The 26,708-nt window shown below is 46.4% G+C and overlaps 3 protein-coding genes across 4 annotated transcripts; 1 reads left to right on the top strand and 2 right to left on the bottom strand.

The window, feature by feature from the left end:
- Positions 1-291: 291 nt before the first annotated feature.
- On the top strand, positions 292-2,225 carry SLC35A4 (solute carrier family 35 member A4). The gene has a single exon (XM_045794510.2). The coding sequence runs from the start codon at positions 292-294 to the stop codon at positions 1,264-1,266; it is 975 nt and encodes a 324-aa protein (XP_045650466.1). The 3' UTR covers positions 1,267-2,225.
- On the bottom strand, positions 2,049-24,403 carry LOC123790527 (uncharacterized). The gene is made up of 13 exons (XM_087862458.1): positions 12,338-24,403; positions 11,884-11,961; positions 11,527-11,609; positions 10,965-11,051; positions 10,771-10,887; positions 7,806-7,939; positions 6,524-6,732; positions 6,369-6,452; positions 5,172-5,226; positions 5,029-5,099; positions 4,429-4,593; positions 3,455-3,613; positions 2,049-3,376 (listed from the first exon to the last, which is right to left on the bottom strand). The coding sequence occupies exons 1-13, from the start codon at positions 12,476-12,478 to the stop codon at positions 3,194-3,196; spliced, it is 1,566 nt and encodes a 521-aa protein (XP_087718584.1). The 5' UTR covers positions 12,479-24,403; the 3' UTR covers positions 2,049-3,193.
- Positions 24,404-24,542: 139 nt separating this feature from the next.
- Positions 24,543-26,444, bottom strand: CD14 (CD14 molecule). 2 transcript variants are annotated; one of them, XM_045794507.2, is made up of 3 exons: positions 26,340-26,444; positions 25,858-25,982; positions 24,543-25,768 (listed from the first exon to the last, which is right to left on the bottom strand). In XM_045794507.2, the coding sequence occupies exons 1-3, from the start codon at positions 26,413-26,415 to the stop codon at positions 24,650-24,652; spliced, it is 1,320 nt and encodes a 439-aa protein (XP_045650463.1). In that variant the 5' UTR covers positions 26,416-26,444; the 3' UTR covers positions 24,543-24,649. The 2 variants fall into 2 exon arrangements, with proteins under 2 accessions (XP_045650463.1, XP_045650462.1); XM_045794506.2 differs by lacking the exon at positions 26,340-26,444 and having other exon boundaries at positions 25,858-26,316.
- Between the last annotated feature and the right edge of the window lie 264 nt (positions 26,445-26,708).

The following is a 26,708-nucleotide window of genomic DNA, read 5'->3' as shown; positions in this document are numbered from 1 at the left end:
CTTTCCTTCCTGCAGAGGGTAAACAGTGGCTTATCAGCCAGCAGTTTGGATGCCCCTCCTTAACCCCATGGGACTGGCCCCAAGACTAGCTTCTAGGGCCACACCAGCCCCTTCCTCTTCCAGCCCTGACTGTGGAGTTTGCAGCTGGCTCTGATTCTAAGTATTCTCTCTAGCGATGTACCACGGCTCCTTCCTCCTGCGAGCTGGCTCCGTACTGATTTTCCCCAAACTTGTTACAATTCCCGCTACCCCCTTGCTGGCTACGCAGGCCACCCAGGGTCTGGTTTGGGCATGAGTGTAGAGGACGGGGGTTCGCCAGGCCTGGGCCGACCCAGGCAGGCCCGCTGGACCCTGATGCTACTCCTGTCCACTGCCATGTATGGTGCCCATGCCCCGTTGCTGGCACTGTGCCATGTGAACGGCAGAGTGCCCTTCCGGCCCTCCTCGGCTGTGCTGCTGACTGAGCTGACCAAGCTACTGTTGTGCGCCTTCTCCCTCTTGGTGGGCTGGCAGGCGTGGCCCCAGGGGGCCCCACCATGGCGCCAGGCTGCCCCCTTTGCACTATCAGCCCTACTCTACGGAGCTAACAACAACCTGGTGATCTATCTACAACGTTACATGGACCCCAGCACCTACCAGGTGCTGAGCAATCTCAAGATTGGAAGCACGGCCCTGTTCTACTGCCTCTGTCTCCGGCACCGCCTCTCTGCACGCCAGGGCTTAGCACTACTGCTGCTGATGGCAGCAGGGGCCTGCTATGCAGCTGGTGGCCTCCAGGACCCTGGGAACACCCTTCCTGGACCCCCTTCGGCAGCTGCGGCTGGCCCCATGCCCCTGCATATCACTCCACTGGGACTGCTGCTTCTCATCTTGTACTGTCTGATCTCAGGCCTGTCGTCCGTGTACACAGAACTGCTTATGAAGCGACAGCGGCTGCCCCTAGCACTTCAGAACCTCTTCCTCTACACTTTTGGTGTGCTCCTGAATCTAGGTCTGCATGCAGGTGGTGGCCCTGGCCCAGGCTTCCTGGAGGGTTTCTCCGGATGGGCAGCGCTTGTGGTGCTGAGCCAGGCACTAAATGGACTGCTCATGTCAGCTGTCATGAAGCACGGCAGCAGCATCACACGCCTGTTTGTTGTGTCCTGCTCACTGGTGGTCAATGCCGTGCTCTCGGCAGCCCTGCTGCGGCTGCAGCTCACAGCTGCCTTCTTCCTGGCCACGCTGCTCATTGGTCTGGCTGTGCGCCTGTACTATGGCAGCCGCTAGCCCCTGACCACCTCCACCCAGACTCCTGACCCTGTTGATTGGGCACCACCATCAGAGCCACCTCCCAGGCTTCCGGACCCTTCCTCAGCAGCCAGCCCTGTAACAAGTGCCTTGTGACAAAAGCTGGGGAGGTGAGAGCAGCCAGGTTAGTCTCTGGAGATAGGTAAATGAAAGGTTATCCCAGGAGACTTGAAGACTGGGTTCGATTAAAGAAACTTTCCAGAAGTTCATCCACACTAAGGAATTGGGGGAGCATCAATACCTAGGCCTTAGAAATGACCCTACCCCCGATAGAGGAGGCTCCTTGCCTCATCCTGCATGAATGCAGTTGTTTCAACCAGGGTATGGGCAGCAGTTGGCTATCCTTGCCTCCTGTGGTCGCCCCAACAGACCCATTACCCCCAGGCCTGGTATGGGCAACTCCAGCCCCGCTTTGGTACATGACTCCCCCATTAAAGACATTCACCCTTCACTGTTATGCAGGAAAGCCCAATTGCCACAGCTTTTATACTGATCACCCAGGCCACTCTTCCAAGCTCCCCTAGATCCAGCAGCACCTGGAGACAATGCCCCATGCTCCTTCCACAGCACTGCTCTCCACACCCATCCAGCCTTTGTTCTGGAAACCCCAGAGAGGGCTGGAGCTTGACTCATCTCAGGGAATGTTGCCCCTGGGCCCTGGCTTAAGGCTACACTCCTGACCTCTCTGCTCACCCCAAGGGCCCTCTCAAAGCCCACTGCCCCCCTCTGCAGCTCCTAGGAGGTACCATTCTTCTCACTCTGGGTCCTGCCACTGCCTAGCAGTGTCCCAGCTCTCAACAGTTTAGGGAAGCTCTACACAGAGTGACCTGGAACCAGGCACAGGGAAATTTGGTGTAGCTCAATCAGTGTCTCTAACTATGTAAGCAATAAAGTCTTAATAAAGTGTTCTGGGGGTGCAGGTGGTTCCTGCAATGGGCTACGATAGTCCTGCGTCTTCTCTGTTGCGTAGCTTCACTCAAACATAATTTTGTTCTCCTAGTGCCCTGAATGTCTTAATGCTGGAGTAACTTACAGACTGGGAGAAAAGATTCTTTTCTCCTAGTTGTTGCCAGGAGCATTATTTCCTTTCGGGCTCCATGGAGTGGAGACTGTTCTCTGTCAATAGAACTTTCCAAATTTCTCTGAAGCACAAAACTTGGGCGCTAGGGAATTTGGAGGGATTCTTGGGAATAGAAGGTACTAGGCCCGGCAGGACAAACTAGATTTTAGGCTAGAGAACTCATGGGTTACATATGGTTTTGATTCTCATTTCCTCTAGTTTCCTCATTGATATTCCTTCCTGTCATCTCTCCTCATAGCCAGACGAACATGAGGCCCTGCTCCCGTGGGAGAATACCAAGTAAACTTTAAAAAAAAAAAATTTAAAAAGGAAAATAAGAGTGAGACCTATTGGAGAATCTTAGGAAGTTGCGTAGAGTTCGGGAATCTTTTTTTCTTTTCTCTTGTTCTTTAATGTCCCTAAATGATACCAATACACTGCATCTTGTGAACCACTATGTGCAGTGTAGAACTATGGTCAGCCAGGCTTGAATTTGAATTCTGGCTCTGTCACTTATTAGCTGCCTGTGCTTGGGCAGTTACTTAACCTCTCCAAGCTTTAGTTGCCTTACCTCTGAAATGGGGGTCAAATGGCACCTACCACTATATAGGATAGTGGGGAAGGCTAAAATGAAGTTGTGGATATTTGGCGCTTAACAGGGACTGGCACAATGAGACCTGGTTAGTAGTATCATTATCCATAATGAAGGTTAGCTTGGTTATTGTGTCCCAGCTCCCTCTTCCTTCTAGGCCCCTTAAGAATGAAGAGACAGGAAGCTGCCCCTGCAGGATTACAGATCATCAGATTTCTCCCCAGGGCAGCAATCCGGCAATGACAGGCCTCAGCCTAGTCTGCTCCCTGCCGAAGCTGCTGGTTCTGGGCTTGGAGCTCCTGGTTCTGCGCTTGGAGCTCCTGGTTCTGCGTGGCTAGGCTGATGTTGTCTTGCAGGACACCAGCCAGCAGGCTGCGGTGGTGATGCTCTGTGGTCATGGCCTGCTCCTCCCACAGACTTCGCCAGGCTCGGAATACCTGTGCCCAGATTCAGAGATGCTCGTCAGTCAGCCAGCCTTGGAACCATTTCAAGGGCTGCTTTTTGGCCTCACTGACCTGCAGCATATGGCGTGTCCGAGCTCGGGCAGACTGCACGTGCAGGTCATAGAGGGCTGCGAGGTCCTGCTCAGCAGTGTCCTGCTCTGCCTGAAGGGCCTCCAACTGGAGTCTCAGCACCTTCTGCTCCCGGGACCATCTCTGCCTCTCCTTGCAGGCCTTCAGTGATAATACATATCCTTTGTTCAGTGCCACCTGTGTGCCAGGCTCTGTTCTAAACACTTCATGTGTATTATTTCATTTTATCCAATGAAAACCATATGGGGTAGTTGCCATTTTAGTTTTCCAAATCTGGTAGATAGATACGGAAACTGTGGATCAGAGAAGTGACCTAACCTGCCCAAATTCACATGGCTAGTGAGGGACAGAACTGAGATGACACGTGCCTTTCAATGGTTCTCTGTCATTCTTAGGGTAAAGTCCAAACTCAGAGGCATGGCACACACTGGTCTTTTTAGCCTCGCCTCTGACCCTGCACCTGCCAGGCCCTGCCAGCTGGGCAATTTGCTATACCCAGACTGTACTTTGCCACTGCTTCCCTCTGGACCTTTGCTCATACAGTATTGTCCTCAGAACATATCCCAACCTCCATGGACACAAATTTTGTTTCTTAATTTGTTCAAACAAGTTATATTTACTCAGTGCCTCTATGTGATGAGTACAGACTGGCCAAGCGGAGCTCAGTCTAGTGAATTCCTCTGGCTGATTTTTTTTTTTTTCGTCTCAGCTAAATGCCATCTTCTGTGATTCACTCCAGCCTGGGTCAGGCACACCTCTTTGTTCCCACAGGCCCTTAGCTCCCTGCATCACAGCACTTAGCACTGAAAATTGCTTCATCTGTCCCCCACAAAGCTGTGAAGACCATGAGAGAGGGTATGGCCCAGTATGTTGTGATTGAGGCTGGACCCCAGCCCCCAGCACAGTGCCTGGACCAATTAGAAGGAGCCTCAAGTCCCCTACTTGACCCTCCTTACCTCCTTTCCAGCCACCAGGCCTTTGACCTGGTCACCTGCCACCTCCTCCTCCTGTTCCAAATGCTTCAGCTCCTCTTGGATCCATATTTGGTGCTGTTCGTGCAGTCTCTTCCTCCGTGCCTGGGCCAAGAAGAACTGCAGGGCCACATCTGGGACCTGCCAGGCCTAGGTGGCATTAGTCTAGGCTCAGCCAGAAGCCCATGTGTGTCCACAGCCTTGGGACTCAGGGTCCAACTTTTCAACAGAACCCCACTACCAGGACTGCTCCTAGAGCTACAGCCAGGACCTAATGGCCTTTAAGAGCCTGTAGCCTGGACAGAGACTTGAAGGTCATAGGGACAAAGGGGAGGTATTGGCTCTACCAGTAGGTGCCATGGAGGCCTGAAGGATCCTATACCCCTAATGTGACCCAGTAGGAGAACAGCCTTCCTTCCCATGCCCTTCCCTTAGGAACCACATAGCCTTTTGGGTCTTCTTTTTGCCAGAAGCTCCATATTTCTCCCTGATGTTGAGGCAGGGAAGCAGTAGACGTATTAACTGGGCTCTGCAACTACACTCCCCCAACAGCTTCCAGCTGTTCTGGGGCACATGGGGTATTACCTGTTCCTCAGAGTCCCTAAGAGGATGATTTTGGTGGAGCCCAAGTCCTAGAGATGCTGTTATTCCTACCACTGGAAGAAAATGCAGTTAAGCCCAGTAAAGGTGGAAAAGATACCCAGCTCCACCCCAAGCCCCAAACCCACCTTCAGGCTCTCCCTGGAAGCCTGGGCTGTGGCGTGCTGTTGAATCTATCACCTGCTGAGAAAATAGTAGGAGTGAGAATTCCATACCCTTCCTCCCAGGATAGTGTGAGTTAAGCTCAGGGCTTTAAAAATCAGATAGATCGGGTCCCAGCCCCTCCTCTCCTCAGCTGTGTGACTTCAGGCAGGTGACTAGTCTTTTGAATCCATGTAAAATAGAGCTGATAAAAGTTGTAGAGAGCATGAAATAAGATAAGGCACCCAAACCACAAGTGACAGGCACTGCTCAATAAATGGGAGCTTACATGCCTAATTCCCGAGCTGTAAAAACAAGTTGTAAGTAATTATGAAAAGGGCAGGGGAGGTGGACAGGAGCAGCATTCCAGCCGCACTGTGGCAAATCCTGGAAGACAGTGCCCCCTTCTGTACAGGACCGGCCATGCAGTCTAAACATATGCAAAATTACCATGTTGAGTCTAAAGACGGGTATGTTTGCCCCTCTGTTGCCTTTGATTGTATCAGTGACCCTGAGATACTCAGATCACTTCTCTGAGCCTCAGTTTGCTCACCTGAAAAATGTAAGCAGTATTATCTTCTCTGCTTAAAAAAATTCTATGGTTTCCCCATTGACCTTCAAGATGAAGTCCAAACATCTCAATAAATTTACAAGGCCCTTTATGACCTGGCTCCTGCTTCACTCTTTTTTTTTTCTTTTTCCTACTTCACTCTTCAGTCCTTCTCTCTTGACTCTTCTTCAAACTATTCTCCAGCAAAGTGAGCTACTTGCAGCCCCCGAAAGAGATCAAGCTCTCACTTATTTCTGAAACTTTGCCTGTTATCTTCTGTGCCTGGAATGTTCTCTCATTTTTCCTGGCCACCTCTTTCAGGAATCAACTTCCTCCATGAAACGTTCCTTCCTTCTCTTGCCAAGACTAACTTAGACGCCCCATAGAACCCTGTGTTGATAAGGCCTTCAGAGCATTGATCATCTTGTTTCTTTCCAGAAATTGTAAACTCCATGAGGACAGGGATTTCCCAGGGTCTACATAGCACTGTGCCTGACACATAGTGAGAAGTCAGTAAACGTCTGGGAATCAATAAATTAGTGAATGAAAGAAGGGCCTCCACATAGTGCTCTGCAAACAGGACAGGAAGCCAGACATCAATGGGGCTCCTAAGAGGTTGAACGAGAAGACCTACCTGTAGTTCTGGGAGCCCCACAGCCTCAGCTTTTACCCTTTCGAGCATCCGGCTTCCTGGGCGCTGGCTCCAGGCTTTTACCACCTATGGAGAGAGGGTTCAGGGAGGCTCCAGCCGTTGCTCTCTCAGGCACCTCCAGGCCTCACCTTGCTTACCTGCAATTCTCGCAATGCCCTGCCCAACTGGCTGAGCCCACTCTCTGTCAGGTTGTCTCCAAGGAGGCCTGAGCGCAGGCTCTTCAGGCCAGCGCGGCGGGCCCGGGCCTCTTCTACCGCATCCCACAGGGTGGGCCTCACCTGTTTCACCTGCATCCTCCTTCCCTCGGCCCCTAACAGAGCAGCCCAGAGCAAGCTCGGGGAGCCACCTAGTGAGGGGAGATTCAGAGTGAACCACTCCTGGATTCCAAAGGACGCCACCTGTAATACTTTTAATTTTTATTAATAGCGCTATTTATAAAGAGAGCTAATATCTATCAGGTGTTTACATGTGCTTGTTGGCACCACGCTAAGGCTTTGCACGGATCCCCTTTTTCATCCACGTAACACTCCAGTGGGGCAGCAACTCTAATTTGTCCTACCTCCGCACTTTCTAGATGAAGCAAATGAAGCTCAGAGAAGTCAAGCAACTTCCTGGTGAGTAGCAGAGCTAGGACTCAAGTCCAGTTCTGTCTGACATTAAGGCCTAGGCCCTTTATCATGGTACCAAACTGGCCAGCGGATACACACACTTTTGTCCTTCACTGCTTTTCCTTGAGGGCATGAACTGCCCTAACTTATCCTCCTTACTCCACAGGGCCTGGCGCAGTGCGTAGTCTGGGAGTATATTAGTCAAATTGATGTACTTTTGTTGGTTTGGGAGACAGAGAGCCAGGCTCTTTTTTTTCTTTTACCTTTGTTATAGAAAATTTCAAACATATACAAAGTAAAGGAAACCCATCTATTTATCACCCACCTTCAATAATTATCAACTCTTGACCATCCTTGTTTGATCTATACCCCCACTTGACCTCCCACACGTCTCTGACATCATATCACTTCACAGAGGCCCGATATTTAATAAGTGTGTGAAAACAGGCAAGTTCTTTCCCTTCTCTGATCCTCCCTTTCCTCACTTATAAATTAAGCTTCCCTCTCTTTCCTCATCTAAGTTGGATGTGTCTTATGGGGTTATGGTAAGAATAAAAGGCATTGTATAAAAATTCTTGGTAAACTGTTGAGAGTCTCTGAAGGGTGAGGAGTTGCTTTTACTATTGGCCCTGCCCCTCCAGACTTTGGCAACCTAACCATCCTGGGACCTTTCTGAATCCTGGCCCTCCCAGAGGGTCAGGCTCTCTCTGGACTGCGGGTGGGGCTGCAGCTGATTTGGTGAGAGGGTGAGTCAGGCATAAGTTAGATCCCAGAGCTTCCCCTAGACCCCCATACCCTCCCTCCAGGCCACCTTGAGGGTCCAGGCGAAGAAGAAGGCCACTGTAGTTGTTTCCTTCCAGGAGCCGTGTGACAATCCATGGCAGAGAGCCTTCTACCTCCTCACCAATAACCTTACCAGCCAACACCTGCAGCAGGGGGCAATCTCTGCCAGAGGGAGGGAGGAAGAAAGGACATGTCCACTGGTGGATGGGGAAAGAAACTGGCCCAAGTCACACTCTGATGGAAAGGTTGACTATTTCCAGTAACTTTTGTGCACCACCAGGCAGATTTGCAATCTTGCCTAGATCTTTATTTTATTTTATTTTATTATTTTTTAAATTGTACAGTGTATTCTCATAGTACAAAATTCAATTTGTCTATCTGATAAGGGACTTGTGTCCAGAATGTTTAAAGAACTCTTACACCTCAGTAATAAAAGACTAATCACCCAATTTAAAATGGCAAAGCAAGGCCATCATGAAAATGGCAGAGTAGGGAACTCTGGGAGTCTGTCCTTTGCCAGAAACATGTGGCAAAAATGGTCAGAATCAACCTTCCTGGAACTCTGGGGGACAGTCAAAGGTTTACAGCAACCAAGTGAATGCTTCACTGAGAGAAACCCAACTTAAATATGTTGAGCTCTTTGTGGTGTTTTAACTGACCCCAGCCACAACCTCTTCCCCAGCACAGAGGTGGTCTTGAAAACAACAACCCACATTTCTGGTGGGGGTACTTGGCTCTGGAGGGAGCTGAGCAGGTCTTGTTCCCAAGGAATTGTGTTTGCTGTTTTGACTCTCTAGGGTTTCCCCGAAAGGACTGACAAAAAGGGGCTTCCCTTTGTTTCACTTGCCTCGGAACTCTCTCAGGGCCGAACAGCTATGCTGGAGGACAGTCCCTCAAAACTTTGAAAGATGAAAGAACGAGCAAAAATAACAGTTGGAGCAAACAACAGATGCATGGAAAGTCTGGGAAGAAAAGTTGGGGAGTGAGATTTGGGGGGAATAAGGAAAATTCCCCCACGCCCTAGGGAACCTAGGAAGCCACACACATGCCCAGCGCAGGATGCATACTGCGAAAAGACCTGAGAAGATCCTGAGTTTTCATTTCTGGCTGATTTTTAAGCTCAGTGCAAGCGGGAAGTGAGGCTAAGGCAGAACCATAAATGTACTGGCTAAGCATAGAAGGACCAACCCAACACAGAGCCATCTACAGAATCTTGGAAAAAGTTTTTTCTTTTTTCTCTTCTTTCTTTCTCTTTTTTTTTTCCTTTAAAAAAAAGGGGGTGGGGGGTTGGTCCCAGCAGTTTAAGGATTTCTATGTCAGGTCACTAGTTAACCACTGAGATAACAGAATGGAGACTTCAGTGAGCACAAAGAAAACAGTCTTTGCAAAAATTGTTTGGAAAAGTAACTAAGCAAGCAGATAGCTGCAGCCCATAGCAAGCAACAATGCCAACCCTAGAGAGGATGGAGAATCTGGTTTTCAGAGTTATCACATTATCATACCCAAAATGTCAGAGCATTAAGGAAAAGAAATGGAGACTTAAGAGACTAGCACAATAAAGAATATAGTCTTTACAAAAATAAAAATTCTCAAATTGGTCAGTTTCCAACCAATCAATTCCAACCAAAAATATCAGGCCTGCAAATAAACAAGAACGAATGGCCCACCCACAGGAAAAAAAAATGAACAGAAATTCCCTGAGGAAGTATAGACTCTGGGTTCACTACACAAAGACTTTAATTCAACTATCTTAAATATGCTCAGAAAACTAAAAGAAATCAAGAAAATGATGTCTCAATGAATTGAAAATATCAATAGAAGCATAGAAATTATAAAAAAGGAACCAAGTAGAGGGGCTCCTGGCTGGCTCAGTTGGTGGAGCATGAGGCTCTTGATCTCAGGGTCATGAGTTCGAGCCCCACGGTGGGTGTAAATCTTACTTAATAAAATAAAATAAAATAAAATAGGAACCAAGTAGAAATTCTGGAGCTGAAAAGTACAGTAACTGAAATCATAAATTCCCTAGAGGGCAGATTTAAGCAGGCACAAGAAAGAATCTCAGCAAAGTTGAAAATAAGTCAAACAGAATTATGTAGTCCAAGAAGCAGAAAGAAAAAAATGAAGGAAAATGAGCCTAAGGGACTGCTGGATGCATCAAGTGTATAAACATAGGCAGAATGGGAATCTCAGAGGGAAAGGAGAAAAGGGGGGCAGAAAGATTATTTGAAGAAATAATGCTCAAAAATTCCCCCAAATTTTATGAAAGACATTAATCTATACGTCCAAGAAGCTCAACAAATTCCAAAAAGGATAAGCTCAAAGAGATCCATGCCAAGACACGTTATAATCAAACTGTCAAAAGCCAAAGAGAAAACCTTGAAAGTAGCATAAGAGAAGCAACTATGTACAAGCGATACTTCATAAGACCAATTTCTCATCAGAAATTATGGAGGCCAGGTGCTTCTGGGTGGCTCAGTCAGTTAAGCATCTGCCTTTGGCTCAGGTCATGATACTGGGATCAAGCCCCACGTTGTCGGGAGAGTCCTTGCTCAGCAGGAAACTTGCTTCTCCCTCTCTCTCTGCCTGCCACTCCCCCTGCTGTGCTCTCTCTCTTGCTCTTGCTCTCGCTCTCTCTCAAATAAATAAATAAAATCTTTAAAAAGGAAAGAAAGAAATTATGGAGGCCAGAAGTCAATCAGACGACATACTTAAAGTGCTGTAAGACAAAGCCTGTCAACTAAGAATTCTATATCTGGGAAAATTATCCTTCAAGAATGGGGAGAAATTAAAGTATTCCCAGATTAGTAAAAGCTGATGGAATTCATTGCAAGTAGACCTGCCTTACCAAGAAATGCTAAAGGAAGGGGTCCTTCACCACGTCCGAGGTGAGGAAAGGAGAGTCTGGGGTTGCCCTGTGTCTGCATCCATATTTCAGCCTCCCCCCCCCCCAGTCGCCACTCCCGAAAGCAGTCAGAAGACTCCATCAGACTTACAGGGCTCTGGGGAGCTGCAGGATCCTCAAGGCCCCTCGCCACATGCCCTGGATCCCAGGCCCCTCAGGAGGATCAGGCCCTGGGCAGGACATGGTGACAGTGAGCAGAGAGCAGGCCCTGTGAGAAGAGGGTAGGATCAGGCCAAACACCTAAGGGATGGGGGTGGGAGGTGACAGGTACCCTCCTGTCCTCACCTGCCTTCGCCCCCTGCAGCCTGCAAGTACAGCTCCGAGGCTGCTCTTGAGTCAGACACCTCCACCTCACTGGCATTTTCCACCACCCTGCAGGAAGGGGAGGCTGAGCTCAACTCCTAAGCACCAGGGTTCTGTCCAGCCCCCCAGAACCTCTGTGTGGGAAGTCCATTGGGATCCCAAGAGCCTGTGAGAATCATCCCCAATTTCCAAGCTCAGTGTATCCCCTAAAAGCCTCTCATCTTCATGATCTCTTTTTGCCTCCTGTCATCTGCCCAGTGAGGCAAAGAGGCTCATTGGGATTTCTCCCATTTTACAGATGGAGAAACTGAAGTTCTGCTCCGTGAGATGCTCAGATCTCCCAGGATGATAATGACTGAGTTGAAGAGGGTAAGAAGAGTGAGAGGGTTGGGGCTATGAGATGCAGGGAAGAGGATGAGAGGGCGTGATAAGCATGACCCCAAGTGCATGGCAGTGGGGAGAAATCTCTAAGGGCTGGGTTTGGGGGTGTCAGCCCTGCTTTAAGACAAGCACCCTCAGATCCCATTGGGCCCTGGACACTCACAAGCCCAGGGGGGACACATCTAGCACTGACAGGTTCTCTGTCCCCGGAGAGAGCAGGTCCCGAGTCCTCCTGTCGTGGCTGAGCTGGAATCACGCAAGCACAACACTGGTTACAAACAGAGCCTTTCCCAGACTTCAGCTCACACAATCCTCCCGCTGGGGCCCTGTGGGCCAACCAGGGCACCAAAATTCCGCCATTTCAGGAAGGAAAACGGAGACCTTGAAGGGCAAGCCCACGCTGATGAGCAGCAGAATGAGGCTGGGCTCAAGCTCCTCTGCGTGCTCACAAGCCTCAGGCACTTTCTGCAGGACCGCAGGGACCTTGGCTCCCAGGTCTCCCCTCCCTACAGGGTCTCACCTGCACCAGGCTAAGGGTAATAAGCACAGGATCAGGGCCCCCGCGGGGCAGAGCTTCCTCAAACAGCATCTGCAATAGCTAAAGTGGAGAAAGAGCTTCAGTGGGGACACAGAAAGGATTAATCCGAAGCACTGAAAACAAAACTGTCAAGTTTATTACCAGTATTATGAAAAACTGTGAAGATTAGATCTCCCTGGATATTTGATCTTTGCACACCACCCCTCCCTGACCCTCACCCCATGGGCCCCAGCCTCGCACCTTCCCCAGCCTCTCAATCGCTGCCCAGATTGGCCCTGGCAAAACATTCTGTGTGGTCTGCAGTGCATTCTAGGAACCCCAAGGAGGGGAACCTAATCCAGCTAGGAAGGGGAAGGAAAGTTTCTCAAAGGTATCCAGCAGGAAGCAACACCTGAGCCTCAGGACACCTATGCCTGGTGGCTCCTCTGGGACTCACCTGAGGTACCAGCCGGGGCGTCTCTGCTTCCCGACCCCGAAGCAGTAGCGCCACGCTGTACCCTCGGGCCACCAAGCCTAGTGTGGACTGGACTCGTGCTAGCAGCTCCTGCTCAGCCTCCTGCAGGGGACGCAGAGACATCCCCTGATCTCAGGTGCCCTGACCCAGTCTGTCCGGGCAGAGGGCTTGGGAAGCACTCAGCATTACAGGATCCAGGAGCCTGAGGGCTCCCGTGCTCCTCCCATCCCCCTACAAACCCCCTACCTGAGCAGCATCAGAGCCCAGGACTCTGTCAAAGGTGATGCGTCGTTTCTGTGGGGAGTGCTAGGCTCAGCATTGTCATCCCCGTCTTCCCCAGCCTTCACCCGCACCCCATCCCATTTTTACCTGAGTGTCTAGAGTGCCCGGCTGAAGCAAGCAGATGCTCTTGGGCCCCTCCAGAAGGAGTGTGGGGCAACAGGTCTCCTCAGGGCCTGAGAAAGATGGGCTACATATCAGCTCTCATGGGCGAAACTGCCAGGACTCCTAGGGCCTGCTCTCACCTTTGGCCTCAGTTTCCTAACCTACGGTACTATGCATAGGAGCAGAGCCGCTGAGAGGGAGAGCTTCCTCAAACAGCATCTGCAGCAGCTAAAGCAGCAAAATGACCTCATCCTTCCCCTCTCCCAAGAGGCTCCCCCAGGCCGCACTCCCTCTAAGAATGAATGTGTAAGGACCTCTTACCTGATCCTCTCCCTCGCTCTACTTCCACCACTACAGTCAGCCTGGCCTGGGGGTTGACCATGAGGGCTGGCGGCACAGAGCTGTCCTGGCTCAAACCAGCCCCTGCTCTTGCTGCCTCTCCACACTCCATGGCTTCCATGCCTCTCAGATTCCCCTCAATAATTCATCTCCCTGATCTGAGGGCTCTGGGGAGGGCCTCTAAATAACAACTTATGAAAGGAGGTGACAGTCACCCCCTTTTCTTTCTTTTCTTTTTTCTTTTCTTTGTGTGTGTGTTTGATTGTTTTAGTGAGGATAAGCAATAGAAGTTTATTAAGCAAGGATACAGAAAAAGCTCTCCGGAGTGAAAGGGGTCCCGATAGGGTTAACCTCTTTCTTTTTCTTGAAAGATTTTATTTATTTATTTGACAGAGAGAGAACGTGCACAAGCATGAGTGGGGGAGGGGCATAGGGAGAGTGACAGAGCCCAGCAGGACTCCGATATGACCTGAGCCAAAGTCAGACACCCAAGTGCCGCAATGGTCCCCTCTTTTCTGAGTCAGAACATTGCATTGGATTCTTCTTTTTTTCCTCTTTTGAAAAATGTCAAACACATACAACTGTAGAGAGAAAGTATGATGACCCTCCAAGCACCCAGCTTCAGCAATTATCAACCTATGGTCAGTCTTCTCTCTTCTGTTCCCCTCCCCATCCCCTATGGATTTTTTTTGAAGCAAATCCCAGACATCTTATGTGTCATCTATAGCTATTTCAGCCTTTATTTATAGAAGATAACCAGCCTTTTAAACAAAATGATGGCTTACTTTGGTGAGGATGAAGAGAAAGGGGAATCCCCTTACATTGTTGGTGGGAATGCACACCGGTGCAGCCACTCTGGAAAACAGTATGGAGGTTCCTCAAAAAGTTGAAAATAGAGCTGATCCAGCAATTGCACTACTAGGTATTTATCTAAAGGGTACAAACATAGGGATTCAAGGGGACACATGGCACCCCGATGTGTATAGCACCAATGTCCACAATAGCCAAACTATGGAAAGAGCCTAGATGTCCACTGACAGATGAATGGATAAAGAAGATGTGATATATACACACATTGGAATATTACTCAGTCATCAAAAAGAATGAAATCTTGTCATTTGCAATGACGTGGATAGAAAAGAGGGTATTATGCTAAGTGGAATAAGCCAGAGAAAGACAAATATCATATGATTTCACTTGTATGTGGAACTTAAGAAACAAAACAGATGAACATGGGGGAAGGAAAGGAAAAATAAGATAAAACAGAAAGGGAGGCAAACCATAAGAGACTCTTAACCATAGGGAACAAACTGAGGGTGGCTGGAGGGGAGGGCGATGGGGGGTGGGGTAATTGGATGCTGGGCATTAAGAAGGTCACATGATGTAATGAACACTGGGTGTTATATGCAACTCACCAATCACTAAACTCTACCTCTGAAACTAATAATACACTATATGTTAACTAACTTGAATTTAAATTTAAAAAAATTTTAAATGTTGGCTTATCAAGATATAATTCATATATTGTACATTTTACTCATTTAAAGTGTATATTTCAATGGCTTTTACTATCACCATTTTAGAACATTTTCTTCACTTTATAAAGAAACTTGGTTTCCTTTATTATCACCTCCCTAACACCACTCTACTACAATCATTAAACAACCATTAATCTATTTTCTCTCTCTATAGATTTGGTTGTTCTGGACATTTCATATAAAAGGAATCACACAGTCTGTGTTCTTTTTGTGACTGGCTTTTTTCACTTAGCATAATGTTTTCAAGGTTCATCCACGCTGTAGCATGCATCAGTACTTCTTTCCTTTCTATGACTGAATGATTTTCTACATAGAGGTGAAATGACTTCTGTCACCAACTATGCAGAGTTTGGCCAAACTTCACAGCTAAGAGCACGTCCCACAAGATTGCCCTTACTTCGAAATTAGTCTCAAGCTTGCGGTCCCCAGTGCTTCCTCATTCTGACAAGCTAGCAACATTTTCAGGTGTTCCCACTATTCCTGCAGGTGCCATAATTTGCTAGAATGACTTACAGAACTCAGGAAGGCGCATTACACTTATTGTACCTGACACCAATTCTCTGACACCAACTGGGTATCCAATGTTTCAATCCAATTTTGACACCAACTACTTGGAGTTAGCACCAGTTCCCACAAGGCCCTCAACAAGACTGCCCTTATTTTTGATGACAGCCACAAGTGGGGTCCCCAAGGGGCTTGCACTACTGTCTGACTTGGCTACAGATTTGGGGGTTCTGATAACTACCCTTCAGGGTCAATAATTCACTAGAATGACTCACAGAACTCAAGAAGGTGCTCTACTTATGATTACCTTTTTATTACAAATGAACAATCAGAAAAAGAGGTACCTAGTGCAAGGTCTGGAAGGGGCCTGCGCACAGGAATTCCTGTCCCTGTGGAGTCAGTTGTGCCGCAAGAGTTATTTTTAACTGAGCTTTCATTATGTAGGCCTGTTTCATTAAATCATAGGCTATGTGACTGAACTCAACTCCAGCCAATTACATGGTTGTTTTTTTCTGGTGAGCAGCCTCCTCCATCCTGAAGCTATCTGGGGGTCCAACCAGAAGTCACCTCATTAGTGTAGCAGAGAATCCTATCATTCAAGAAATTCCAAAGCTTTTTGAAGCTCTGCTCCTTCAACTGGAGACAAAGACCACATATATTCTTTATTATATCATAAGCCACTTGATGGTTTTTTACCAAGGATCCCTTAGAGCAAAAGGATCATACCTGTTTGATTATCTACATTTTGTAAAGTATTTATATAAGAGAACGATAATAAAAACATGAATATGGTAGTCCCCCCTTATTTATGAAGGGTATATTCCAAGACACCCGTTAGATGCCTGAAACCACAGATAGTTCCGAACCCTATATATGCTATGCTTTTTCTTATGCATACCTATGGTACAGTTTAATTTATAAATCAGCCACAGTAAGAGATACACAACAATAATAATAAAATAGAACAGTTATAACAATATACTGTAATAAAATTTCTGTGGATGTGTTCTCTCTTTCAAAATATCTTATTGTTGGGGCACTTGGGTGGCTCACTCGGTTAAGCATCTGACACTTAATTTTGGCTCAGGTCGTGATCTTGGCATCATGAGATCAAGTCCCGCATCAGCCTCCATGTTGAATATAGAGTCTGCTTAAGATTCTCTCTCACCCTCTCCTTCTGCCCCTCCCCCTGCTTGCTCATGCTTGCACGATCTCTCTCTCTCGGAAAAAAAAAAAGAAAAAAGTATCTTATTGTACTGTACTCACTCTTCCTCTTCTTGTGAGGATGCAAGATGATCAAATGCCTCCGGGAAGAGACGAAGTGAGGTGACTGATGTAGGCATTGTGACAGAGCCTTGCGGAACTGAAACTGCAGAGTTAAACTATAGAAAAGGGGGTAACGAATTTATGTATGCCTAACATTTGAAGGAATTAGTGTGGGGTAGGCATAGGAGGCTGTTAACTAAATTTCCCAGATATTATAATCTTATCAACAATGCCAGTGCTTTATCTCATTGTGTAGATGCCATAGAAAACATAAGAGTAATTAGTCCAGTCCATCACTCTTATTTCGTGATCACAATGTCTCCCAGGGCAGGCTACCCAGGTTTGCAGTCTTCCATTTTAATCTGGTCATATAGTTGAATTGAATAGTGCTGCTATGAACATTTTGGTACAAAATTTTGTTTTACATATCCCTTTTCAATTCTTTTGCATATATACCTAGAAGTAGTATTGCTGGATCATTATACGTTTGTATAATGATCAGTATACATTGCTGTTAATTATACGTTTAACTTTTTGAGGAACAGCCAAACTGTATTTCACAGTAGCTGTCCCATATTACATTCCCACCAGCAACATGTGAGGGATCTCATTTGTTCACATTCTCACCAACAATTCTTTTTCTTTTCTTTTTATTAGAGCCATACTAGTGGATATGAAGAGTTGCCTCATTATGGCTTTGATTTGCATTTCCTTAATGACCAATGATTTTGAGAATCTTTTCACGTTGCCTGTTTGGCCATCTGTATAGCTTCTTTGGAGAAATATCAATTTAAGTTCTTTGCCCATTTTAATTATTGTTTGTCTTTTTGCAGTTTATTAATGAAGAATGATATTAAGCATCTTTTCATGTGCTTTTTAAACATGCGTATAGTTTCTTTGGAGAAATGGCTATTTAAGTCTTTCCCCCACTTTTTACTTGAATTGTCTTTTTTGTTGATGAGTTATATGAGCTGTGTATATATCCTGGATACTTGACCATTATCAGATATATAATTTGCAAATATTTTCTCCCATTTTGTAGGTTGTGTTTTCATCTTTTTGATAATGTTTTTTGATGCAGAAAAGTTTTTAATTTTGATGAAATTCAGTCTATTGTTTTTTCTTTTGTTGTTCTTGCTTTTGGTGTCATATCTCAGAATTCATTGCCAGATCAGAAGTCATGAGGATTAATTTCTGTGTTTTCTTCTAAGAGCTTTATAGTTTTAATTCTTATATTTGGGTAATTGATCCATTTTGAGTTAATTTTTGTATACAGTCTGAGTTAAGGATACAAATTAATTCATCTGTACCTGGATAGCCAGGTGTCCCAATGCCATTTGTTTGAAAGATTTCTTCATTGAATATTCTCGACATCCTTGTCGAAAGCAGATGTCCATAGAAACATGGGTTTATTTCTGGACTCTCACTTCTCTTTCACTGATCTCTATGTTTGTCCTTATGCCAGTATCACAGTGTCGTCATTCCTATTGCTTCACAAAAAGTTTTGAAATCAGGAAGTGTAAGCCCTCCAACTTTGTTCTTGTTTTATAAGATTGTTATGTCTACAGCATCTGTAGAAATTCCATATGAACTTTGGAATTACCTTGTTAATTTATACAAAAAGGTTAGATTCTTATAAGACATTAATTGAATCTGCAGATCAATTAGGGGAGAATTGACATCTTAACAATATTCAGATCCATGTATATGGGATGTTATTCCATTTATTTAGATCTTATTTAATTTCTTTCAACAGCATTTTGCAGTTTTAGGAGTATAAGTTTGCTCTTCTTTGGTTATATTTACTCCTAAATATTGTATTCCTTTTGATGCTATTGTAAATGAAATTTTTTTGAAATTTCATTTTCAGTATGTTCATTGCAAGTGTATGGATATAAAGTTGATTTTTGTACATTGACCTTGTATCTTACAACTTTATTGAACTTGATTAGTTATAATATATTTTAGTGACTCCACAGGATTTTTAAAATATACATGATCATAAAATCTATGAATTTAGATAGCTGTACTTCTTGTTTTCCAGCCTGGATGTCATTTATTTCTTTTTCTTGAGTAATTGCCATGGCCAGAATCTCTAGAACAATGTCAAATGAAGGTGGTAAGGACATATATCCTTGCTTTGTTGCTCATCTCAGGGCAAAAGCACCCAGTCTTTGATTATTAACTATGACATCAACTGACTTTTTTTCATAGATGCCCTTGATCATGTTGAGGATATTCCCTTCTCTTCTTAGTTTTCATGAAAGGTGTTGGATTTCATCAAATGATTTCTCTGTTTATTTAGATGGTCTTGTTTTTATGTTCTATTCTGATATGATATGGTGTATTACATTAACTGATTTTCCGATGTTAAACCAACTTTGCATTTCTGGGATAAATCCCAATTGGTCATGGTATATAACTCTTGTTATACATTCTTCTTATAAATTGCTGGAATCAATTTCTAGTATTTTATTGGGGGTGCTTTTATTCATATTCATAAAGTATACTGGACTGTAGTTTTCTTTTCTTGTGATTCGTCAAGCACTCTTTCTTAAATTTAACCACAGTATCATACCTATCACATACAATACCATACATAAAAAAACACTAGTGATTTTTTTATATCCTCAAAGATACAGGTCAGTGTTCAAACTTCTTCCACTGTAGGTAATTTGAGTTGGCTCATAAAGAGCCTCTCCTGATCTAGAAAATAAGGGGTTTCTGATTATGATAAGTGGGGGGGGGGTGTCAGAGAAAAGAAGACTTTGTGGGAAAGAGCAGAAACTCTTGACTCAGGGTATAAGGACTTCTGAGGTAAAGAATTGACATCCATTTGGTTCCAGATGACAGCACAGGAACAAAAGAGGAAGCTACAGGGAGACTTTTTGGCTCAGAAATGCAAGTCCTATGACCCCAGTCCCACTCTTGCAATATACAATTCGTCACACCACACCAGCTATCCAAATTCATTGTATATGTGGAAGTAGAACCGTTGCTTCTCCTAATCCATGTCTCACTTCTTGTTACTTCCTTCCCTGTCTAGGGCACATTTTTCAGCCTCGCCCTTATCAACACAGCTTGTTCAATCCTTGGGTCTCAGTTGGGCTACCCTGTGCACCCACCCTCAATTTTGCTTTGCCAGTTTTTAAGTTTTTTTTTCCCCAGAAGAAATTGTTTCGTGCATAGCTGTAGATTCAGTGTATTAGTGGGAGAAGATGAGTTCAGAATCTTCCTGCATCACCCTTTTGAACAAGAACCTCTACCCACCCCCAATTTTGAATGAATGAATCCTACTCCTATGCTGCTGTACGCTGTCAGATCAGAAAATGCCACAGGCCTTGTGACTGGAACTGTGACACCTACTTTATGGCCTCCCACCTCAGCTAGACCAATATTTTTATTTCACCTTAATGAAGCAAAACACTAATCAGTTTTTTCTCACTTAACTCACGGCAGCAATAAGGCCCTCAGCCCACTCTTTCCATTCATTCAATCAATTTTTTATTTAAGATTTATGGAGCACCTACCGTGTGCCAGGCACTGTCTTTGGAACTAGAGATTCAGAAGTAAACAAGATTGACGCAGCTGCTGCTCTCAGTAGTTGTCATGCAACTTCCAACACAATACTCAACAAACAAAAAAGGTATAAATAAGATGATTTCCGATTGAGATTAATGCTGTGAAGAAAATAACATAGGATGTTGTGATCAGGATGATGAGGCAGAAGGGGCTCCTTCAGATGAGGTAACATTTGAATTGAATCCTGAAAAATGAGGTGCCTGCCATAGGAAGGTCTGTATTTAGAGCTTCAACTTGGCAGAAGTTCCACAGTCTACTGTTACTGCAGCGTCTTTGCCCAAATACTCTGCCTTCCAGCCTGGTGAATATAAGCTGACTATGTGCTTATCCGAAGGCCAGCCCCTTTACTGGTGAATTAGGTACCAGTCCTTTTTTTACCTGTTCAAGAATATTCCTCCAGCAGGACTCCCTTCTTTCTCCTATATCATCAAGTTTTCCCTCTCTACTGGATTATTCCCATCTGCATTCAACCATGCTATTTCTCTTATCTTAAAAGTCAATTGGGGCGCCTGTGTAGCGCAGTCTTTAGGCGTCTGCCTTTGGCTCAGGGCGTGATCCCGGCGTTCCACGATCGAGTCCCACATCGGGCTCCTCTGCTGGGAGCCTGCTTCTTCCTCTCCCACTCCCCTGCTGTGTTCCCTCTCTCGCTGGCTGTCTCTCTGTCACATAAATAAATAAAATCTTTAAAAAAAAAAAAAACAATTAACATGGGGCTCCTGGGTGGTTCAGTCGGTTAAGGACTGACTCTTGATTTCGGCTCAGGCCATGGTCTCATGGTCGTGGGATGGAGCCCCACATCAGGCTCTGCGTGTCAGGAGTCTACTTGAGATTTTCCCTCCCTCTCCCTTTGCCTCTACCCCTGCTTGTACGTGGGTGATCTCTCTCTCTCTCTAAAATAAATAAATCTTTTTTAAAAAATTTATGTCACCAATTAACATAACACCATGCTCAATAGTGAAAAACTGAAAACTTACCCTCTAAAATCAGAATCAAGACGAGGATGCCAACTTTTGCAACTTCTATTTGACGTAGTGGAATCCTAGCTAAAGAAATTAGGCAAGAAAAAGAAATAAAAGGAATCTAAACTGAAAAGGAAGGAGTAAAATTATCTCTGTTCACAGATGACATGAACTTATATGTAGAAAATTGTAAAGAGGGGCACCAGGTGGCTCAGTCAGTGAGGCATCCAACTCTTGGTTTCAGCTCAGGTCATGATCTCATACATTGTGTGTCTGAGCCCCTTGATGGGCGCCAGGCTCAGCGGGGAATTGGCTTGAAGATTGTCTCCTTCTGCCTCTCACCCCACTCACTCATGTGAGCTTGCTCTCTCTCTCTAATAAATAAATAAATAAATCTTTTTTAAAAAAGAAAATCATAATGATCCCACACACAAAAAACTGTTAGAATAAACAAATTCAGAAAAGTTTCAGGATACATAATTAACACATAAAATCCAGTGAGTTTTGGGATGCCTGAGTGGCTTAGTTGGGTAAGTGTCTGCCTTCCGCTCAGGATCCTGGGATCGAGTTCTGCATCGGGCTCCTTGCCCGCTTCTCCCTGCTTCTCCCTCAGTCTGCCACTCCCCCTGCTTGTGCTCTCTCTCTTTCTCTGTCTGACATATAAAAAAATAAAATCTTAAAAAAAATAAAATCCAGTGACTTTCTATACACTAATAATGAACAATCTAAACAGAAAATTAAGAAAAACAATTCCATTTACAATAGTATTAAAAAGAATAAAATACTTGGGAATTAACCAAAGAGATTAAAGACTTGTAGAGTGAAAACTACAAAACATTGCTGAAAGAATTAAAGACACAACTAAATTGGGGTACCTGGGTGGCTCAGTTGGTTAAGCGTCTGCCTTCTGCTCTCTCTCTCTGTCATATAAATAAATAAAATATTTTATTTTATTATTGTTTAAGATTTATTTATTTGACAGAGAGCACAAGAAGAGGGAGGGGGAGAGGGACAAGCAGGCTCCCCACGGAGCAGGGAGCAGGGAGTCCGACTTGGGGGTCGACCCCAGGACCTTGGGATCATGACCTGAGCTGAAGGCAGACCCTTAACTGACTGAGCCACCCAGGTGCCCCTAAATAAAATCTTTTTTTAAAAAGTTTCTGAGTGGCTCAGTCGTTAAGCATCTGCCTTCAGCTCAGGGCTTGATCCCAGAGTCCTGGGATCGAGCCCTGCGTCAGGCTCCTCTGCTTGGAGCTTGCTTCTTCCTCTCCCATTCCCCCTGCTTGTGTTCCCTCTCTCCCTGGCTGTCTCTCTCTCTGTCAAATAAATAAAATCTTAAAAAAAAAAAAAGTTTCTAACCATTCATTCTTGACTTTTTAAACTTACCTCCTCGTAGTTTGGTAATAAACAGTGTGTGGGCTGGCACTTGCCTTAAATGTATTTTGAGTAGCATTGCTTTACAAGGCCCTACATAATCTGGCCCTGCCATTCTCTCATGTTTTCTCTCACTGCTCACCCTGCTTCAGCCACACTGGCCTCCTTATTGTTTCCTTTAACATTCCAAAGACCTCAGGATGTTTATGCTTGCCATTGTCTCTACCTGAAATGCTATTCCCTCAGATATCCCCAAGCTCACTTTCCCAATTCACTCAGCAGTTTTTTCAAATATCCCCTATCAGAGAGACCTTCCTAACACTACCATATAACATATCAATCCTCAACAGTCTGTCCTCTTTCTCTTCACAACACTTATCATAGTTTGATATATGTTTATTGTCTTCCTCTGACCCCCATTATCCAACTAGAATCTGAATTGCATATGAACAAGAACTTCTGTATTATTCCCACTATATCCACAGGGTTTAGCATAGTTCCTGGCACATAATTGGCACTTGAATGAGTGAGTCTCCAGCTTCCATCGCCGTGATCTCCAGCCCTACCTAATCAGCTGTAATTCCCAGATCTGGCCATATACTTTCAGGTTTCTGAGCCTTTTAAAGTACCCATTTTTGCCTGGGAATGTCCTTCCTGAGGAAGTGATAGTCACCTCTCAGACCCAGATTAAGTGTCTCTTTTCCTTTTTTTTTTTTAAGATTTTATTTTATTTATTTGACAGAGAGAGAGAGGCAGCGAGAGAGGGAACACAAGCAGGGCAAGTGGGAGAGGAAGAAGTAGGCTCCCAGCAGGGCAGGGAGCCCGATGTGGGGCTCCATGCAGGGCTCGATCCCAGGACCCTGGGATCACGCCCTGAGCCGAAGGCAGAGGCTTAATGACTGAGCCACCCAGGCGCCCCAAGTATCCCCTTTCCTGTACAGCCTTCCAGAGGACCTCATAGAGTTGATCCCTCCCACTCACTGAATCACAACTATCTTTTCTGTGTACCTCTCCCTTATTGGATTGAGAATTCCCTGAGGACATGGATGTTTTGGATTCATCTTTGTATATCAGGATCCTAACATAGGGCCTGAGGTTGAGCAGGGGCTCCATAACTTTGATGAAGAGTGCTCAAAGCTATTCAAATGTAAGGAGCTGCTTGAGGTCATTAGTTCTCTGATACTGGAAATGTTCCACTAGGCTGGATGAAGTTCTCTTGGGGATACTCCAGGGGGTTTCCTGACTGGGGTTGGCAGTTTATCGGTCCCCATGATTCTTTGAGTCTGTGGTCTGGTAACCTGTGTAACTCTCCCAACAATGTTACTTTGTGTCTTTCTTTCCTACCTGTGTGGCTCTGGACACTGGAAGGCGGCAGGCCAGAGGGCTGTGCATATATATACCTTGCCCCCCACCCCGTCCCTCTCCCAGATCCTCTGTGAGGCAGGTGTCTAGCTCTCTGATGGATGTGGCTGCCTCCTCGATATAAAGAAGGGACTCCTAGAAGGAACAGTACCTCTTGGCTGATGCCCTGGGTCTCTGAAACAATGTGGTTTGGAGTGCACATGTCACTAATTGCCCTGTGAAAGGTCTAAGATCCTGTGAAGGGTCTAAGCTATTATCCTATTTGCAAATTAAAGATCCAGCCTGAAACAATTATATACACATTTACTAACCTAATGACAAGATAATGTGGTTCAGAGACAGACTGTTTAACAACAGCACCTTGCAACAGTGCTCCATGCACAAATTCCCCATGAGATGACACAGTGAAAGCCAGTGTAGCTGTGTTTGCAGAGGAGCTTTACACAGCGGAACAGAAACCCTGAAATTACGAAACTCAGAACTTATGTAGGACGGGTGGCAGAGCTGTCCCTTCTCCCTGGAGAGTGGGAGAGAGAAAGACAGAGAATCAGCAAGTAACTCTGGGTTTTATTACCTTTGAAAGGGGGAGCAGCTGGCTCTTGCACCAGAGAGGAAACATTCTGTACCTTCCTAGGCATGTTCACCATTCAAACATCCTTTAACATGGGTGTAAGTAATCTCAGAAAGCGGGATTGCACAGACACCCTCGTTTCTCACCCACAACCCTAGACAGGAAATATTCCCTGCCTCTTCCACCGTTTAAGTTCTATTCTTAGGTTTCTAGGGAATTAAGATGAAGAAAGCTAAGTATAATGGATTCCACAGCCAGCACTGTGCCCCGGCAGATCACAGACACCCATTGAGCGAATGAGACGCATCTTTCTTTCACATTTTAATGAAGATGGGGCAGAGGGTTGGTTGGTTACGACGTCCTTATAAGGCTTCCCTGGGGCAATCTGAGCCAATTCAGTCGTCTCTCGTTGGCCTTAGACGAAGCCCCCCACCCTTTGAAGTACCGCGAAGGTTCCTGACATCCCCACTGCCAGGGCCGAATGCGCGCAGGCTGCGACCACGCCAGACTTCGTCGGGTCTTCTTGGTAGTTGGGGGCTTCAGGGTCCAGAAAGGGATTCCCATCCAGTGTCAGGTTACTCACCTTGGGCAGCTCTTCTGGCCGAGGCTCTCTGTTCAGCCTGTTGCACCTAAGATCAAGCACGCTAAGCCTGGCGGGTAGTCCCTTAGGCACCTGCTCCAGCCCAGCGAAGGACAAGTTGAGAGAGTTCAGTGTGCTGGGCCAGACACACCCAGGAGCGCCTGGGGCGGTGACGCGCAGCGAGTTGCGGCTGAGGTCTAGGTGCTGGGGTTGCACACCCGCCACCGCCATCGCCAAGCACACGCCGTTGGGCGTCTCTATCCCCGCGTTCCGTAAAACTAGAGCCCGGAGGGCTGGGAACTTGTGCGGACAGAGAGCTGCAGTCAGTCCATGCTCGCCCAGTCGGGGATTGTCGGATAGGTCTAAGGTGGTGAGGGCGTGGAACGTGCGGAGTTGCGCGCAGGCAAAAGCAAGCGGGTGTGCTTGCGCAATGTGCAGTACCTTGAGGCCCGGCTTCAGCCACTGGTGCAGTTCGGTGAGCCAGGCACCTCCCGTTGCCCACGACACGTTCCGCAGAATGAGGGTGGAGAGCGCAGGCCCCGTGGCGTCCAGAGGCGGCGGCGGCGCTGCGCCGGTTACCTCCAGGTCCTGGAGCGTTAGTTCCTTGAGGCGGGAGTACCCCAGCGCACGCAGGAAGGCGCCCACAAGCACAGCAGGAACCTGTGCAGAGGCCACTGTGAGCCGCCGCACGCGCAGAGCCTTGACCATGTCAGCGTACTCCTTTGGGTCGGTGTCTGCGCCTTTGAGAAATTGTTCCAGGCTGCGGCCGCCGCCATGGATCTCCACCTCCACGGCACTTATACACTGGAAGGCGCTGGACCACTCGGGCTGCGGATCCGTGAAGTTGCAGAAGCAGCGGAAATCATCGTCGTCCACTTCGCAGGGCTCCAGTGCGATCTCAGAGACGCACAGCACTGGCAGCAGCAGCAGCAGCAGCAAGCAGGGAGCGCGCACCTAGGAAGAAAGCGGAGGTCAGGGCGGCCCCAGTCAGTCCCTGGGGTTCCTTGAGCAGTTCCCTTTCGGCCCCAGGACCGTACACTCACCATGGTCGTTTGGTGCTCCGAGCCTCTGCGTCCCGGCGGGCTCAGGGAAGGCTCCGGCTTCCTTCCTGCACAACCGCACCCACTGGTTTGTAGGCTCCACACGCGTATCTGTCCTCTTTGGCGGCCTGAGAGTTTATGTAACCCTGGGATGTCACTTTGTTCTTTTCTCTGTGAACCCTGGTAACTCCCCCACCTCTCTGCCACCCAACTATTCCAAGCAGTAAGTACCCTTCCGGGAAGTTTTGCAATGAAAGATGTTGCCAGGACTGTAACAGGAAGGATCTTGTAGGGCATGTAGGGTGCAATGCTCCAGGCAGTGCCCTGATGAGTCAGACCCCCCGGGCTGTTTGCTAGCTTTGGGAAAAGAAAAATACCTAGTGCTTCAGGCCAGGACTCTCACCTCCCCCTGCGTTTATCCCAGCTACTCAACCAGGGTAGTTTCTTTAACTTTTCTCCAGTCTTGGTGTTTACTATTAACTTACCTACACCCAAATCTGATCCCCTGAATACCCTCAGATATTTATCTAGATATTCTGTGGAGGTGATGGCAAACTTCATCTGTTGACTCCAAGGGGTAGAATGAGGTTCAAGAGAAGGAAGCTGGTCTGAAGAAAGACTCCCTTCCTTTTTTTTTTTTTTTTTTTTTTTTTTTTTTGCTGACTTGGTGCTTTTTTGAACTTTGTTTATTAAGAAAGTAACAGCTTTTTTTTCCCCTTCAAGTTTATTTATTGGGGCACCTGGGTGGCTCAGTTGTTAAGCATCTGCCTTCGGCTTAGGTCGTGATCCCAGGGTTCTGGAATTGAGTCCCGCATAAGACTCCCTGCTCAGCAAGGAGCCTGCTTCACCCTCTC

Source organism: Ursus americanus, chromosome 5 (assembly GCF_024610735.1).
Source record: "Ursus americanus isolate L20-20 chromosome 5, mUrsAme1.1.p, whole genome shotgun sequence".
NCBI classification, from domain to species: Eukaryota; Metazoa; Chordata; class Mammalia; order Carnivora; family Ursidae; genus Ursus; species Ursus americanus.
Note: the sequence above shows the minus strand (reverse complement) of the source record. Positions and strands in the feature narration are given on the sequence as shown.